Here is a 17,632-nt window from a genome sequence, read left to right on the forward strand (position 1 = left end):
AATATATATTTTATATATTAATTTTACATAATGCCCTTTGCCAGATTTTTGAACCAGGTTTACTGTTTCTCTGTTGATTTTAAGAATTCTATATACTAGAAATTTTTCCTTCCATATTTATGACAAATAGTCCATCTCAGATTTTCATTAATTTTGTTTATGGTATTTATGGTCCAGAAAGTAGAAAATAGTCTAATTTTTCTAATAGGTCCTTTATTATTGAAAGAAGGTTAAATATTATCTTACCCTTCTCATAGCAATTTTAGCATTTTATTTTTTACATTAACTGGTATACTGAAGCATAATGAAATGTTTACATCTTACTACTTATAATGTTCTTTCAGTTTTGGCAAATGAACATCAAAACGCAACCTTTCTGTCATCCAGAAAGTTCCCTTATGCCATTTTCCAGCTGCTCATGGCCCCTGAAGCAACTGTGGATCTGATTTCTAACACTGTAGGTTATTTCTGCCTGTTCTAGTAGGTTCTTGTGAGCTGGTAGCATCCAGCTTCAGCAGATCACTAATTCATTTCCAGTATGTGGCATTCCATTTTTATTTTTATGTATTTCTTTTTAAATTTTTGATGGCTTTTTTTTGATGAACAGGGGTTTGAATTTTGGTGAAGCTCAAATTATTTCTTTGTACAGTTTCCTTTCAGTGTTTTACATAAGGAATCTTGGCCTATCTTAAAGTTGCTTCCACCTTAAATTGATGCTTGAGTATGGAGTGAGGTAGGGGTTGAGTTTCATTGTTTCCTGTATAGGAATCCAGTCGCTCTAAGACTATTTACTAAAGGAATAGTCCTTTTCTCATTGAAATGACCAATAAGCTTATGAAAAAGGGCCTCGGTGCCCCTGTCAAAATTACTGACCCATAGATGTGGATCATTTTCTTTCTGTTCTGTTCCATTGACCTATATGTCTATCCTCTGTCTTAACTGCTGTCACTTATATAAGTGCAGAAATTAGAAAGAGTGCCCATTCCAACTTGGTTCTTCCTGTTCAAGATGGTTTAACTGGTGTTGGTCCTGTGCCTTCCAAATGCATTTTAAAATTAACCTGTCAAGTGAGGTATACATAGAAGAGATACAGACATCCTCTGCAGCCTGGAGCCAATCTCAGCATCGCCCAGCCTGAACCTGCTGAACCTCAGCCAACCACCCACGCAGGAATGATTGAGATACACTTCCAGGTCTGTGCTACTGAGTTTTGTGTCACCAGGAACACAGCATCATTTAAAAAAAACAACGCTTGGTACATCTTGTTTATAATTTCGTCTCCCTCACTTCTTAAAATTAATGGCCATATTTTGTATAATTCTACAGATACCCCTCTTAGTTCTTGCACAGTGTAGCCTCAAAATGTTTGATGGGTGAATAATGCATGGGTGAGTGACACACAAGGGTGTCTGTGTGGAATGCAGGGAGCACGGTTACTATGGAAACCCAAGTAAATAATTTAGAAACAACACTGGAATGCTGCTTTGGTTCTGGAGAAAGGTTATACATACATTCTTAGGCTAAAAGTAAGAGTCATGCCAATTCCAGCCCATTCATAAGCAGGAACTCTAGGTCCAGGAAAAAAACAAACCCTCACATCTGACTCTGCACTGACCAGATGGCCAAGTCTGAGGTTACTTTTCCATTTTGTGCCAGATAGTTATCTCTTGAATCTACAGCAAAGCAGACATGTCCTTGAGTCTACTACCAACAGCAGGAATTTTGTACAGGTAAGTTGCTTCTTCGTTACGATGTTTACTTTGCTATCAATGATTAATATGTAACATTTGTCTTCCAGAATTGCTATTACGTACTGTGACTCTTTTGTAACTATGATTGTAACACCGTACATTAATATTTTCTAAGGTCAATGCAGGCTATATTAAATACTTCTGAAATACGTGAAGGTTCTGGAAGCTGTAAGAATTTAAAGTTCTAAATATCTACTTAATATGCACTTCCTTGTGGCAGTGTTACTGGAAGTCTAAGAATAACTTTATGTGTGAGTGCGCATACGTACTGGCGTTCACTTACTTTCCCGTGTACCATGAGGGATTCTGAATCAACAGGAAAGCGGCTAATGGCACTAGATAAAGATGATTACAGCGAAGAATTTAATTTAATGAATAACCACTTTTATCTTAGCATACACATTACATCTTTAAAAATTATTTGCACAAACGTTTATTCTTAGCTAGTTTCAGAGTAAATAAGACCAAGCTGTTTGAAGAGTCAGAAAAAACACTAGAGGAGAAGTAGCAATTCTGAATGCCCCCTACCCCATAAAAAATTGCTTTGTATGCTGTTAGGATTATTAACTAAACCTAAGAAAAGCATTTATGGCACTGGATGGCATTATAAGTTCGGGTCTTCTCTGAAGTATATACAGGAATTCTTACTGATTTCTTTGTTTTCACTTGTGCTTAAACAAACAGACTTAGGTGTTTGTCTCTTTTTTTTTAAGTTGAGCAAAGCAGGAGAGTGAGTCTTCACTTTGTATTACCTCATGTAACCATCGTGACAGCTCCAAAAGTCGGCATTAGCTCATTTTCACACACTAGGAAACTGAAATTAGAAGAGACTCAGGAACCTGTCCTCATTCAGGGGAGCGGCCTGGATTCAGACTGTGCCTGAAGGGTCTACTCATCATTAGGCTGTATCCGTTTGCGCTTTTTATGTAGCACTAGCACTTAATTCCCTGTTCATCCTCTCCTAAAAATTTTATATTAAAATTTTCCTTTTATATTGTAGGCAAATTACTTTGACATTATTACCAAATTAGAAATAAAAATTACAATAAACCAAAGGAATACACTATGCACTTGGATGGAAACCACACACAAGCCCAGACCTCTAAAGCACGGGTATACAGTTCACACCAGACAAGCCACACGCGAGGACGCTTCCACCCACAGGCCTCATTTATTCACTTCCTTCATATTTTCTGTATGGAGCACTTGACGAATGTTTATCAGTAAGAGTTTTTTTTCCCCCTTCTTTTCTTAAACTGAGAATGAGCAGCATATTTTAAGCAGCACGATTACGGATGTTCTGTACTTAGCACAGCTCTCAGAAAATAAATCGGAGAGATGAAATCCAATTGAGTGTGGGAGAGACGGGAACAGCAAAAGGAAGCTAGAAAAGGAGCTACAGACACGCCTCTGTGACTTTCTGAAACCACCCGCATAGGCGATGTTTTGTGCCTGTGTATGTTCACGGCCAGTTAGTGGAGAAAATTTATTTTTTTCAGTCTAGCAAAAAAAAAAACAACAACAATGCTTTCTAATGGGCTATGAGACAGTGATGGCTGTTAGGACTTTACTAGTCACAACAAGATCATAATCACTAAACGCTATCCAGATGCACTTTTACCTGTGGGTCCAGAATGTAAATCACAGGTAACTGCACAACTTTCTTTTTAATAGTTAGTGTCAAGCCTCACCAATATACCTCAACCTTCTCAAAAAACACCAGCCATCAAAAATTAACACCATGGGAAAGTTTCTCTTCCCATACTACCAGATCTTCTGGTGGTGATGATAATTACTTTTAAAAATGGGGAGGAAAAAAAAAGTTCATGACATTACTCTGATTTCATTATTGAGAGGTGTTAGTCAAGAATAAATTAAGCATAAATTCTTAAGAGACATCAGAAATGTTAGATTAGAGAACAGTGCAGGGAGTAAACCATGTGTCACATAAACCTCAATTTCGTCACACCCCGAGATTTCAGCCTCTGTACTTCCCCACATGTCATAATCTATGGACTGAAATGTGCCCCCTAAAATTCACAGGTTAAAGCCCTAAGCCCCAAGGCGTAGGAGTTAGAGATGCCGTCTTTGGGAGTAAAGTTTTGATGAGGTCACAAGGGTGGGGCCCTCGTAACAGATTAGTGCCCTTCCTTCTAAGAAAAGACAGAAAAGAGCCTGTTCTTTCTCTCCCTCAGCCACATGGGGACACAGCGGGAACACAGCCTCCAGAAGTTAATTCCTGTTGGCCAAGCTCTCCAGTGTATGGTATTCATTACGGCAGCCCGACACAGACATAGTATTAGCCACAGTCCCTAAAACCTACTGAAAAATAACATGACAAGCCAAACATCTTAATTTAGATTCTAAATCCGCAACAACCCTCAGAGAAGAAAATGCAGGAATGTTGTCCACTCACAACCTTATATATAATGAGTTAACTTCCTGGTTATTCATTGAGATAAGCAGCAATGTCACAGAGCAAGGGGGCAGGAGACCAGGGTTGTACCTTAGAATTTTTTCTAGTTGCCATGCAGTCTTGAGGAAGTCCATTAAGAGCTCAGGCTGGTCGGTGTACTTTCCTCTAGGACTCGTCTGAAGCATCTCTGAGGCCCTTTCCAGCTTCAAAGTCCCACAACGCCGAGCGCACTTTAGAAGGGTGGGAGGGGGCACACACTTACCATTCTGTTCCCGCTGCACTCCTGCCGCCAGGAGGTCAGGCTCCCCGAGGCTGATGTCGTTCAGCCGGGTCCCCAGACACTCCATGCAGAGATGCTTGCACCACTCCTCGGCCTCCAGCTCTGAAAAAGAGCACATGTCATCACGGTCAGGCATGGCTGCACAGGAGTGACGGAGGAGGAACCAGTGTCCCAGGGAAGTGGTAAACGTTACAAGTCTACCTTCAGAAAACCAAAAAGCCATAATCAAGAAGTGAAAAAAATAATTAAAAAATAAAAAACCCTCCATAGCTGTTTTCCACAGCTTGACATTATAACGTATTTTAAAGTGATTTTAACCTATTTCAATGTATTTTATCTTATTTACAAATAATAGAGATGATTTGTTTGTTATCTAGTGTATTTTAGATGGATTTGATTTGGAGAGGGAAATTACTTAGAAAAATAAATTAAATATAAAATAAAAATATATAAACGAATAGTTGAAACATGTCAAGCCAGGTTAAACAAGTGGATGTCTTCCTGAATGTGACTCAGATCTGTGCGGGCTCAAAGTCAGATTCCCAAGCCACCCTACACTGCAGTGGATCACACATCAGCACAAAAATGTTACAGCTTTTCTTTTGCAAACGTCCCAAGTGGGCTGTCCTTACTTTAAAAACTTTGGGGATAGGATATGAGAGATAACTTTTCCCTTTAGAAAACTCCAGTTATCTAAGATACTGATGACTCTTTTTACTCCCATTACTTCCCAACTTCCTTATATTCACATTTTTTCTTTGCTTGAAACATTAGACTACCTTATACCTACACAGCATCTTGTAGTATTTAATGCTTTCACAGACATGGCTGAACTTGATCCCAACATAAGCCCCGTGTGGGGGAGATGGGTGGTGTCAGACCTGTGTCTCAGAACTTATCATGGGTCAGCGCCAAGACAGAATTGGAACCCAAGTCTTCTATTTTTATATACGGAGATCCAGAAAATAGGAGGTTAAAAATTTGGAGCAAAGGACTCAAACAAATTGCTGCACTGGTAATTGGATAAAAACTTCCCATTGAAATCTGCCTAGAGAACTTTCTATCTTTTTCATGCAGCATCAATCTGTACTAGAACAGTTTAACGCAGATTTCCTTTAAATCTCTGGTTCCTCTCTATGGACAAGATCCCAGCCTTTGCCTTGGCATTTTAAACTCGCTGTAATAAGTTATCTGTAACAAGTTTTCTTGACTCCAGGGATCTGGGTACCAACTGCTCTGCCCAACAGTCAACACCATCAGTCTGGGCAGTGCTTTCTTCCTGTGCTCAGTCACACCGCCTTAGCATCAAAAATGAGTCTGATCTGATCAATGAGATGCCAAGCCAAATTTGTCACTTTATTTTTAGTTTTATCAAGACCATAAAATATTCTTAGAAAACAAAGAGAAAGAGGGTGCAGTCGCCCACAGGTGCCACTCTAATGAAAACATGAGTTCCCGTGTTCCAGTCACAGAGGTGAGTTTTCTTTACGAGAGGTATGGTTTGCACCCTTCAGGGACCATCGTCTGTAGCGTGAGACACAGCACTTTCCTGAGCTCAGGAGAAAGCAGATTCTCAGGTAAGCCTGGCTCCTTGCCCAATGCAGTCAGAGGCTGGGTCTGGCTGGTGGGCCTTTCCTCAGGAACCTAGAAAATGATCCTTTCCAATCCCGAGGTCACTAATATAATAAAAGGGCATCGTTGAAACTCACAGCTTTCTTTAAAAAATATTTTTTCTTCTAGTGAGCGAATGCCAGCCTTCACAGAAAAATTTACAGGAGCTACAATGGCATATATGGAAAATAACTTTTCATTAGATATATGAGTTTTGACTTCTAAAATTTATGAACATTTTGAAAGTTTTGCTAACAACAAATCAAAATCTTAAGCCAATTTCCATGCTGTCTTTCTAGAAATCCTTGGCGTTTCTGCTAAGGGAGATAATACAACCATAGTTTTTTCCTGTTTGCACTTTAATGTTTTGAATATTTCTCAGAACTCCACAACTTTAAATCATCAGTGAGATGACATGCAATTAACATCTCATCTGCAAGACTCTTCCTGATAGCATTTCCAGCATCCCTCAGATGGAGAGCAGAATGTCTAACATGCTGTTGGGAGTAAAATTAAGAGTGTTCAATATGACGAGGCACCTTTGTGCCAATGTTCCTGCTAAGTACTAAGTCACTGCATGGCCAGAGGTTAAAGAAATTTGTCAACCATGCCTTCTGTTACCTCTTTTGTCCTTCTGTTAACTCTTCTGTTACCTCTTTTTTGATTGAGACAAAGAAAACGACCATACACTAAAGGGCTTTCATGGAGCTGGAGCAACTATTTCAAGTGAACTCAACTTGGCATTCCTGTAAGGACCAGAGCCAGGGAGGTGTCCCACCAGCGTAATGAGAGGTGCTTGTGGGTTTCCACCAGCAGGTAAAGGTATCTTTCACAGTCCATCTTGAGAATTGCAATGCTGTAGTATATAAGAATAGAAACAGCAAGAGTGGTAAAAATAGAGCAGATAAAATCACACTTAAGACTGCACTGTAAACTATTTCAGAAAGAGAAAGAGAAAGAGAGAGAGACGTCCCTACAATTCAGATCAGAATCATCAAGTGTTCATTTTTTAAAAATTTTTTTATTGAAGTGTAGCCAGTTTATGACGTTGTGACAATTTCTGGTGCACAGCATCGTGTGTCACTTCATTAACAAAGGTCATCTGTGAACTCACTATAGGCCACTGTGAGGGAGGTGATATGAGAAACGCAGGTCACGTCCCCAGCCGTCTGCGGGTCAGCTGGGGTGGGCAGGCGAGTCTGGGACCTGGGACCCGGAGGGCTGCCTGCCTGGACTGTGGGGGCTGGGGCTGCGACCAAGGCCGGGCAGCACGGAAGGAATCTGATCAGGGGCTGCAGGGCGAGCAGGAAGATGAGGGTGTGTGTGTGTGAGTGTGTATCAGTGTGTGTGCGCAGGTGTGTGAGTATGTGAGAGTGTGCAACAGTTGTGAGTGTGTCTGGGTGTCAGTGTGAGTGTGTGACACTGCATCTATGAGTGTGTTGGTGCGTGAGTATGTATGAGTATGGGAGGTATTTGTGTGAGAGTGTGTGTGTCTGTGTGAGTGCGTGTCAGTGTATTTGTGAGAGTGACTGTGTCACTGTGAGTGTGTTGGGGGAACAAGGAGCAGGGTGGCCAGGGGCTGAGATGGACAGGCATGTCCTGTGAACAGCGAGGGACAGCCCTGGGTTCCTGGTGTGAAATCTGAGAACCAGTCAGAACCTTGGTCATTCTCTTCCCGGTTTTGTGGTCTTTAGTTCAATTTTATCAGCCCCAAACCTTCATCTCAAGAGTATTAACCTCTGTATTCTGCATACTTGCTGTAACAGTCTGGCTGCAGACAAGCTGAGGTTGTTTGAGTATCACACAGGCTTTGTTTTTTACAATCTGTTTCTGATAGTCACCTTTCAAATAATGATAGCTACACTTCTGCTTTTTATTTGTTCTTCTTAGGTAAACTCCGTGTGCTGAAGTCTTTAACATCTTTTACTGCTTGTTGACTGGCTCTGTCCCATCATTATCTAACCAGTGTTTTCCTCCGGGTTACCTTACATCTTTCACTTTCCATACTCTGTTTTTACAGAACTGAAGAGAGTAAATATAAACGCCATAATCTAAACCCACTGCATTTTAAAATATTTATTTCCTCATAGATTCAGTGCCTTTTGTCTTTCGTTTCAGCTTTCAAACTTCTACCTTGGTCTACACATATTGTGTAAGTAATGAAATTTCTTTATGGAGAAATAACGGCATAAAATGTTCTGCAACGTCTTCTGTTTTTCTCTTCATGATGGACGCGGTTTTTCATTTAGGTGTTTCTCGGATAGCCTGCAGCTATGCTCAGATTCTTAATTCAGGCAAATAAATTCTCTCTAGAACAGAAACCCAAATAATGTCTTCATTATGTTCAGGATTAGTTAAATGAAGAAATTTGGTAACTTCTGAAAGAGAAAACTGACAGATGTTTGGGAATAACAAGACCAGTGGAGAAGAGAGACTAACCTAAATGAGTGACTGATGAGACAGAGATGATCGTAGGGAAGACGAGGCTCAGAAACAGTCACAGCAGAGACACAGGCAGAGACGGGTGGTGCCTCTGCGTTTCTCCTGCCCTCTTGCTGCAGGACTCTGGGCTGAGGATGGCTGTATTCCTCTGAATAAGAAGAGGGCTTTACACAGCAGATTCTCCCAAATGCCTCTTGAATAAATGATTAAATGGAAGTTTTATACTTTCACTCAGTTTAGGCCTTAAGATAATGACACGAAAATTAAATGATCCAAAAAGGACCATGTTTGAAAACAGTGAAAAAATTTTCATCACATATCCAGAAAATAGGCTATCAGCCAAAATCATATAGCAGAATTAAAAATGGCACTGAACCAATTTCATGGCAATTTATTGTCAGATGCAAGCAAGACCAGTTTTGTGTGGGAACAGTAAATCATTAATATTTAGCCCTCACTAGATTTAGTTTTTATTAATAATCTTAGGAAAATGTAAGTGAAACAGTCCTGTTTTTGTCTTCAGCAAACCAGTAATTCTTATGCATATCTAATTCTTATCTTCTGTGCAGATTGGCTATAATTTGGTGATGAATGTTTTTATATTCATTAACGTTTTCTTAAACACATGCTTTGCTGGAAAGTGAAGAAAAACGTCTCCCCATGTAGACTGTTGCTTAAAGACTAGAAGCATCTCTCCTATTATCATTTGAAACGTACAGGGCTGGTAACATATGTATCATTTTGATGATGCTTTTCGCTGCTGAAAACTGGCACCGACCTATTACTTAACTGGCCTTGTTGGTATGTTATAGACTTTTCTTTCCTTTTACTTTTTTTGTTGTAGGAAGATAAGAAACCAGTTAAAACCTAACCACTTGCTTCAGCAAAGATGGGAAGACAGGTTCTCTCCTGAGTTCACAGGGAAGAGCCGTGTCTGCTGCAGTCAGATGGGCAGGATGCATCAGTTTCAAGGCGCAGGAACTTCGAGTTTTCCTTTCTAAGTAAGAGGTACACTTATTTCCTGTCCCTGAAGGGCCCTCATTTGCCCCCTTCCACATTCCCACATACCTAATAATCCCTTAAAACTTGTTTCAAACACGACTTTCTTTGTTTGGTTCCTTCAGACCCAGGTTTGGACTTGACATCGTCCCCCTGCATCTCCATCACACTGTGTACCCCTCCATCATAACCCCCGAAGCACTGAGCCGTCTGTCTGCCCTTCCCAACAACGTGTATAAGATACTGGAGTGAAGGAGACAGAGAGTTAGTCAGCCTAGAGCCTAATGCAGCAGCGCCTGGACATGGAAACTAATACATAAACGTGGAACGGGGAGGTACAGGTGATTTGCAGTTGGTTCCCAGAGATTAATACACATTCTAGAACCAAATGCAGATCATCTGGGGAGGAGTCACTGGCTGGCTGTTTTGAAATTTCTATTCATCCCCATGTTAAGTGGCAGTTGTAACTTCTGCTACTCAAAGCTTGAGTATCTACAGAAAATGTATCCTTGACTAGAAAGGGGAAGGGAGAAATTTCAAATATGATTCTCTGTCAAACTTCAGTAATCCTAAAACACCTCCATTCAAAAGCGTTTCTTGTTTTATTAAGCTGTCTTTTTCTTTTAACCTCACTAGTGGCACTCAGGCCAAAACTGAAGTCCTGTATAAATTCCTTCGATTCTATATATGATAAACACGTGATCAAACTTTTATTTTCTATAGAGACGGCAACAGACTCTTAGGAAAGGTCAACTGAGGGCCAGGGAGCTACCTTATGAGTCACCTAAGTTTATTCCATCTTCTATGCACGTAATCATAACTTACTTTCCTTACTTTAATAGCAGATTAAGTTTTCAGATTCAATGTAGCATGCCTTACCCTCCCATTCTCTCCTTTGTGAATTGGAGGAATAAGGCTATGCTTTCAGATGAGGCCAAAGGGAAAGCTGCTCCCGCCTGCCTCCCGAAGTAACAAGTGACAAACGGCAAAAAGCGGCAGAACCAGCGAGTGTGCTGCTCTTTAACCTGACAAGAACTTGCAGCAAAATGCTTTATCGCGGAGGTTAGCAGGTGGCACAAGAGCTTAAAGCGATTCAGAGAAAATAAGAAAGAGCACAAATCAACACTTACAGAGAGCCCGACGATGATGGGAAAATGATGTGAAAACATTACCAAAAAAAAAAAAAAAAAAAAAAAAAAAGACAGAGAAGGATCCTCTGCACCAACGCCGAAGCCCAGCCCCCGAGGGTGCACGCATGTGCTGGGAAGCCGGCACCAGGAGGGGATTCTTAACAGACACCAGCAGAACACTTGCTGTCCACAATCAAGCTTCTCATAGGAACACTTGTGAAGCAGGGAATTTTGGGGGGAAAAGACACCATCAAGAACTTTCATCTTAGTCGTGTTCCCATAAGGCCTAAAAGCAGTTCCTCTCCATGCCACAATCACGAGGTGCTTGGGAATAGAAAGGAAAACACGAAAGAGGAGAGCTCTGTGCTGGAATGTGGAAATGTTTCCAGGGCCGTGGTCAGATGTCTAAGCCTGAGCCTGAAGCCACACAAAGCTCTAAAGGCTGCTTCCCTGGACGGAGCCACGTTTATTACAGAAACATCTGACAATTGCTCAGAGCATGGTGCTGAATTCTGCCAACAACCCCAAGGAGCCTGGAAGCGTATACATTTGGGTTGGTTTAAGCTGCTATGTGTGGTACTTCGTTATGCCCTCAACTGAACACCAAAACAAACACCAAGGCCAATTAGTCTATTCCTCTCTACTAGAAGAACCTCCAGGGAGCACAGCAATTAATGGGATGTGATCCATGAAAAAATTAGGTGTATATATATATATATTTAATCACACAATGTTCCATACACACACACACACACACACACACACACATACATATATACATATATATATACTTCAAGCTTAAGAAGCTAAGTGATCAGGAAGGAGCTCCAGGTTATCAACACTGGGGTCAGGAGTCTCACGCGGAGAACGCAGGAACCCCCGGAGCTAACCAAGTGAAACGGCAGGCAGGCTGGGGGAGGGATGCTGGCAGAGAGGACGGAGGACAGCTGGAGCCATGACCAGGATGAGACCCAGGCTGAGTCTTCAGATACCAAGAAAGGTCTGGGTAGACGGGTACCTGATCTACAGGGAAGGGCTGTGAAAGGATGCGTGATGTAAGGGATCATGTACAGGCTGATGTGACTTAAAGAGACACACTCTTGGAGCGGCAAGAGTGAATTTCATCAATAGTCTTCCGCTGCACAGCTTCTGAGAGAGAAAAAAAAGACAAAAAAGGAGGAAGAAGTCCCCTTCAGCAATGGGGTAGGGGAGGGGAAAAGAAGAAAAACGAGAAAGTCCAGCATCCTGTAACACAAAAGGATGCCACGTTTCAGAGATCTCACACTCCCCGCCCCATCACCAAAGCAAACAAAACCCTTGCTACATACACTGCCTGGACCTTGTTAAACTGACTGCAAAGGGTAGATTAAACTAGGTCTCTTAAAACACCCACTGTCATCAGAATCAACACAGGAAATAGAAGTCTACAGAGAACTATGGCAGAAATTCAAAACATGAAAATTCACACAAATTCAAATCAATTTAGGAAAATCGTCTCTCACCCCACCTCATTCCCTAAAAATGACAGCATGAAGCAGAAGACAACTGTACATGTACAGTCCAGAAACCACTGAATGCATTCAAACAAGCATTCGTTGGTATAAAAAAACCCAGTTTGAATTAGAAACTCAAAAACTAAGAATGGAAGTGAACACCAACCAAAAAACAGGACAAATGAAGAGCGGAATGAATCTTGAAAAGAAGTGAAAGAAAAAGACAAAAATAAACCCTGAAATGACAAATACATTACAAGGTGTTTAAGGAAAAATAGACTCAAATGAAAACTTATTACAAGGCATTCACCAAAGTGAGAAAATCAAACTGTTTCGAAGAAAGAAGTAAAAAGGAGAAAAGCAGTGGCAGTGGGTGCCGGGCAAAGAATAATGGTGACTTGAACCAGCGCAGCAGAGTGGGCATGAGAACTGTCACATTTAGAACATACTCGTGAGAACTCTGCTATTTGCGAGTTTGCAATATCTGCAGTATCTGGAGCATGAGGGAAAGAGAGAGATTAAAGATGAACACAGAGTGTTTTGCCTGTGTAACTGGGAACATGGAATTATCTTCTAGTGAAATGATGAAGACTGGGAGAAGCAGATTTGGAAGAAAATAAGAGCTCAGTTTTAGAAGTAAGTTTTAGATGCTTAGTAGATACAGAAATGGAAAGATTAGTAGGCAAGTGGATAGATCAGGTTGGTGTTTAGAACAGAGGTTTAGACTGGACTTATAAACGTGGGGTCAACAGCATACAGCTGTGGTTTGAAGTCGTATGTCCACGTAAGACCACCAACCAGTTTGAGTTGATAGAAAAAAAAAAAACAAGACATCTAAAGGCCAAGACCTGGGACTCTCCCACAATTAGAGATCTGGGAGGCAGAAAGGGGGCTTAGTGTAACAGACATTCAAGTAAGAAGAAACCAAAAAGGGTCTATTAATATGCTGGGAGCCAAGGGCAAACAGCTTTTCAAGGAGAGGAGCATGACTGCTTCATTTGATTGTTTTTTTCAGCTTTACTGAGATATATCTCACAAGTAAAGTTATAATATATATAAAGTGTACAGTGTGATGATTTGAGATACACACACACATTGTGAAAAGGACTCCAACAATCAAGTTAATTAACACACCCACCACCTTACATCTTTTAGTTGTTTCTGTTTGTTTTGGTGAGAGCACTGAAGTTCTACTCCATTAGCAACTGTGGACTATGCAATACAGCATTATTAACTACAGTCACTGTGTTGTACATTAGATCCTCACACCTTATTCATCTTACGACTGGAAGTTTGTACCCTTTTACCAGCCTCTCCTCCTTTCTCCCACCCCCCAGCCCCTGATAACCACCATCCTACTCTTTGTTTCTATGAGTCCAACTTAAAAAAAAAAATCCACATATAAGTGATACCATGCAGAATCTGTCTTTCTCTGCCTGGCTTATCTCATTTACCATAATTCCCTCAAGGTATTTCCTTCTTTTTAAAGACTGAAAGTATTCCATTGTATGTATGCCACATTTTCTTTATCCATTCATCTCTCGATGGACACTTAGGTTTTTCTGTATCTTGGCTACTGTAAAAAATGCTGTAATGAACATGAAAGTAAAGATATCTCTTTGAGATAAATATTTCTTTTTCTTTATATATATAACCAGAAGTGAGAATGCTGGATCATATGATAGTTAATTTTATTTTTAATTTCTTGAGGAACTGCCATACTGTATTCCATAGTCTCTACACCAATTTACATTCCCACCAGCAGGGTACAAGGGTTCCCTTTTCTCCACATCCTGGCCAGTGTTTGTTATTTCTTGCCTATTACATATTCGGTCTATTAATTTTCTACAAAGGCATCAAAAATATGCAAAGAAAAAAGGAAAATCTCATAAACGGTGTTGAGAAAACTGGATTTCCACCTGCACAGGAATGAAAGGTGGCCCTGATGTCAGGCCAGCATTCCCAAACATTAGATGGCAAAAATAAAACTCAGTGTGTCCCAAATGGACCCTGCTGACCTCAGTCCAAGGGGGCTGACTGCTGGGTAGGAGACCCTAGCAATAGACAGTTCTGCATAGACCATGCTGGTGGCCGCCAGGCTGCAGTCAGGAGGAGGCAGCACCTCGGTACTCAAGCCTGGGTCTGCGTGGTTAAGAGGTCCCCCACAGGTCTCCCCAGAGAGCTCACAACTCTTCCCTGAAGACAATGGGCAGCTCAGAGGCCATGCACGTCCGCAAGAGGACGGCACCCAGGCGGGGGACCAAAGAGGTGTCAGTGCCTCGTCCTCTATCCTTTTTCTCAGGACTCGACACAACAGTGAAGCCAGAATTTGGGGAGAAGGAGATCACAGAAAGATTATGCCACATCTTCCCCAAGGCTGGGAGAGGGAGAGGCAGAACTATCACTTGGATCTGAGGTGCAAGTCTGAGTTCTTGGATTTTAAGACCAGGAAGTGGACAGGAGATCACGATCCGGTGAAGGAGCAGGAAAGGGCAACTGGACAAGACACAGCGGAAGACGACGACCGAGAGGAAACACCAAACCCCCAAATGCAGACTCTTTTCCATTCTGGTTCCATGTAGGTCCTGCAGTCACATTCTGATTGAAAAGAAATACCCTTGCTTAAAATAACTTCCTTAACAGAGAGCAAGAAAATATGATAAAATCACTTTTTAAACTATTTAGAGATTTTATACAAGTACGGAGAGGCTTAGCAGACAGAAGCATTCAGGAAATACTGTCCAACAGGAATGTCTGATTTTATTAAAAGCTCCACTTCAGTCAATACAAAACACATTACTGTGGCAGAAGGGTAGTAAAATCCCCTAATTCTTATTAGAACACTACATCTCCAGAACTTCTTAGTTAAAACGTTCCAAACAGCAGCGTTTCACAACATGTTTGTACTGTCCTCATCAGCCTGCGGGTGACACAGGGACCCCTCAGTTATCTCTCACTGGGACCTGTTCCCATATTCCAGGCAGAGTTAGATTCAAGGGACTTCCTATGCTCAACTGATTTGTGAATCCTAAATTCTCTTGCAGGTTGTTAAAATAAAATTGTTAAAGTTATGACCCTGGAGCAGAGCAGGACTTGTAGGATGGGGTGAAGGCAGAGCTGTTTCAGAGCACAGCCCGGTTCAGGGATTTCTCTGCGACTAAAGGAACTGGCCGGATCCAGTCCAGTGGTTAACGATGTCCCTATGGGTGACACTGCCCAGCGTATCTGCAGGGAGAAGCTGGCTTTCACCTCCTCCTTTTTGTTAATAACTGCACTATCTTTTAAGTCACTTGAGAACTGAAACACTGTCCCAAGGAGATAGCGTGAAATAATTTCTGAACCGCTCAGGGATGGTTCCAAAAAAGCATCCTTTGATTTTCTTCATTAGTTTTGAAACCAAGACGAAAAATGTCACCTTGAAGGCTGGATCCACCCTATTGCTTAAATTCATTTTTCCCCAGTAAGTGTTTCTATGAAAGCAACGATTTCCAATTGGCTAGAAAGTCAGTTTCGTTTAGTACAGCTGTTTGATTACTGCAGAGGTGGCAACAGGGCAGTGCCACATTGGCAGGGCATGAGAGATGAGTCTTCAAATAATTACCAATTTGCTTATTTATGGATCACAGTTGATTTTTTACCAAAGTACAGATTTTCCAACTATTAAAGGTCTCATTGGAAATCAATTGCTGCACACTCATGCAAAATTTGGTTCGATCAGAATGGATCAGTGTGAGACTGTGCACGAATCTTTTCTATTTTCTATCTGTTCAAAGGAAATATCCATCACCCAACAAGGAAGTGAAGACAAAAGACCCAAACAAACAAGAGGGACAGAGCCTAAAATCTGGAGAACATAGTTAGGGTAGGAGAAAAACATTTTCACGGAAAGACCTTCTTGTAAGAAACAGAGGTAAAGAAAGCAGTAAATTACATCAGCAGTAAGCACTCTAAAATTACCTAAGGTAAATGTACATCCTGATTAAAATGTGACAGACTCAAGACAGAACTGTGGGTGAAACAAGAGAAGAGAGACAGGAGAAAGCAAAGATTAGCTCTTGGAATTCTAAATCACAATACTGTAGGGAGATTAAATTCTGGGTTTATTTAGAAGAACTACAGTGAAAACAGGCCAGCTGACCCCTCTTCTGATTACTGTTTATTTCTGTGCTAAGCCCAGAAGTCAGCCTCTCACAGTTGTCACAAGGCAGGTATAGCTGAGATAACTGAGATTTCTGATTCGGATGGACAAGTATGCAGACCTTTGTAGTGTGTGTTTAGAGTTAGGGGTGATGGGTGACAGTCTACATCATGTATTTTATGTAAGCTTTCCATTTTTCCTTTACGTAATCGTATCTGCATTTGTATTCAGTTTTAAAAATTAATTTCATGAATGAAGTTATAATTTAATTAATAATTATTTAAGGTAGGAAGACCAAAATTAACTAGATGATCATTAATCATCTCACATTTTGATATTCTCTGACAAGAACAAGCTAAAGCTAAATTTTAGAGCCATTATTCCAACAACTAGACAGAAAAGAACCTCGAATGATCATTACAGAGTGTAACAGAAAAGGGCTCTTCTGTCTTTAACCTTTTGACCCCCTTCACCCACTACCCACCCACCCACCCCGAACCTCTGGCACCACCAATCTGCTCTGTCTCTGAGTCGATAAGCTTCTTTTTTGCTTTCTGTTTTTGTTTCTTTAGATTTCACATTTAAGAGAGATCACAAGGCATCTGTCTCTCTCTGACTTATTTCACTCAGCACAATGCCCTTGAGGTCCATTCATGCTGTTGCAAATGGTAAGATTTCATTCTTTTTTATGGCTGAATAACATTCCCTATGTATCTGACAACTTCTGTATATATCTCACAATTTCTGTGTATATTACATACATCACAGTTTCTTTATCCACTCAACCATCAATGGACACTTCGATTGTTTTTATGTGTTGGCTATTGTAAATAATGCTAAAATGAACATGGGTTGCATGTATCTTTTTGAGTTAGTGTTTTCATTTTCTTCAAATACCTAGAAGTGGAAATGCCAGATCTTACGGTGGCTCTATTTTTAATTTTTTTTGAGAAAAGTCCATACTATTTTCCACAGTAGTTGCATCATATACGTTCCCACCAGCAGCCCACTAGGGTCCCTTTCCTCCACATCCTCTCCAATACTTGTTATTTCGTGTCTCTTTGATGACAGCCACTCTGGCAGGTGTGAGGTGATATCTCATCGTGGTTCTGATTTGCCTTTCCGTCATGATTAATGATGCTGAGCATCTTTCCATCTGTCTGTTGGCCATCTGTATGTCTCCTTTGGAAAAGTGTCTTTTCAGACTTCGGCCCATTTCTTTAAATGGATTATTTTTGTGCCACTGATTTGTATGAGATCCATCCAGATTAAGGTCCTTTTTAGCCATCTTCCAGGGCACGCCAAGACTCACCCTGGCTGTAAAACTCGAGCGGGGCCTGTTCTTGCCGTCCTGACGCCCTCACTCCCGGCT

At 41.0% G+C, this 17,632-nt stretch overlaps 1 protein-coding gene and 1 long non-coding RNA gene across 7 annotated transcripts in view; one reads left to right on the forward strand and one right to left on the reverse strand.

The window, feature by feature from the left end:
• The window catches only part of DOK6 (docking protein 6), a 281,383-nt gene that overhangs the window by 124,452 nt on the left and 139,299 nt on the right, over positions 1-17,632 (reverse strand). For all 4 annotated transcript variants that reach the window (XR_004316276.1, XR_004316278.1, XM_032470717.1 and 1 more), the window contains exon 4: positions 4,430-4,549. Coding sequence is in view for 2 of the 4 variants with exons in the window: in XM_032470717.1 (XP_032326608.1) it covers positions 4,430-4,549 (120 nt within the window). In the remaining 2 variants the exon portion in view is untranslated. The remainder of the gene's footprint in view (positions 1-4,429; positions 4,550-17,632) is intronic.
• On the forward strand, positions 1,426-12,948 carry LOC116660678. 3 transcript variants are annotated; one of them, XR_004316283.1, is made up of 5 exons: positions 1,426-1,730; positions 6,728-6,874; positions 8,177-8,210; positions 9,345-9,508; positions 9,625-12,948. It is a non-coding gene; the product is annotated as an uncharacterized LOC116660678 (long non-coding RNA). The 3 variants fall into 3 exon arrangements; XR_004316284.1 differs by lacking the exon at positions 1,426-1,730 and adding an exon at positions 5,901-6,024; XR_004316285.1 differs by lacking the exon at positions 8,177-8,210.

This window comes from Camelus ferus, chromosome 30, assembly GCF_009834535.1.
Source record: "Camelus ferus isolate YT-003-E chromosome 30, BCGSAC_Cfer_1.0, whole genome shotgun sequence".
NCBI lineage: Eukaryota > Metazoa > Chordata > Mammalia > Artiodactyla > Camelidae > Camelus > Camelus ferus.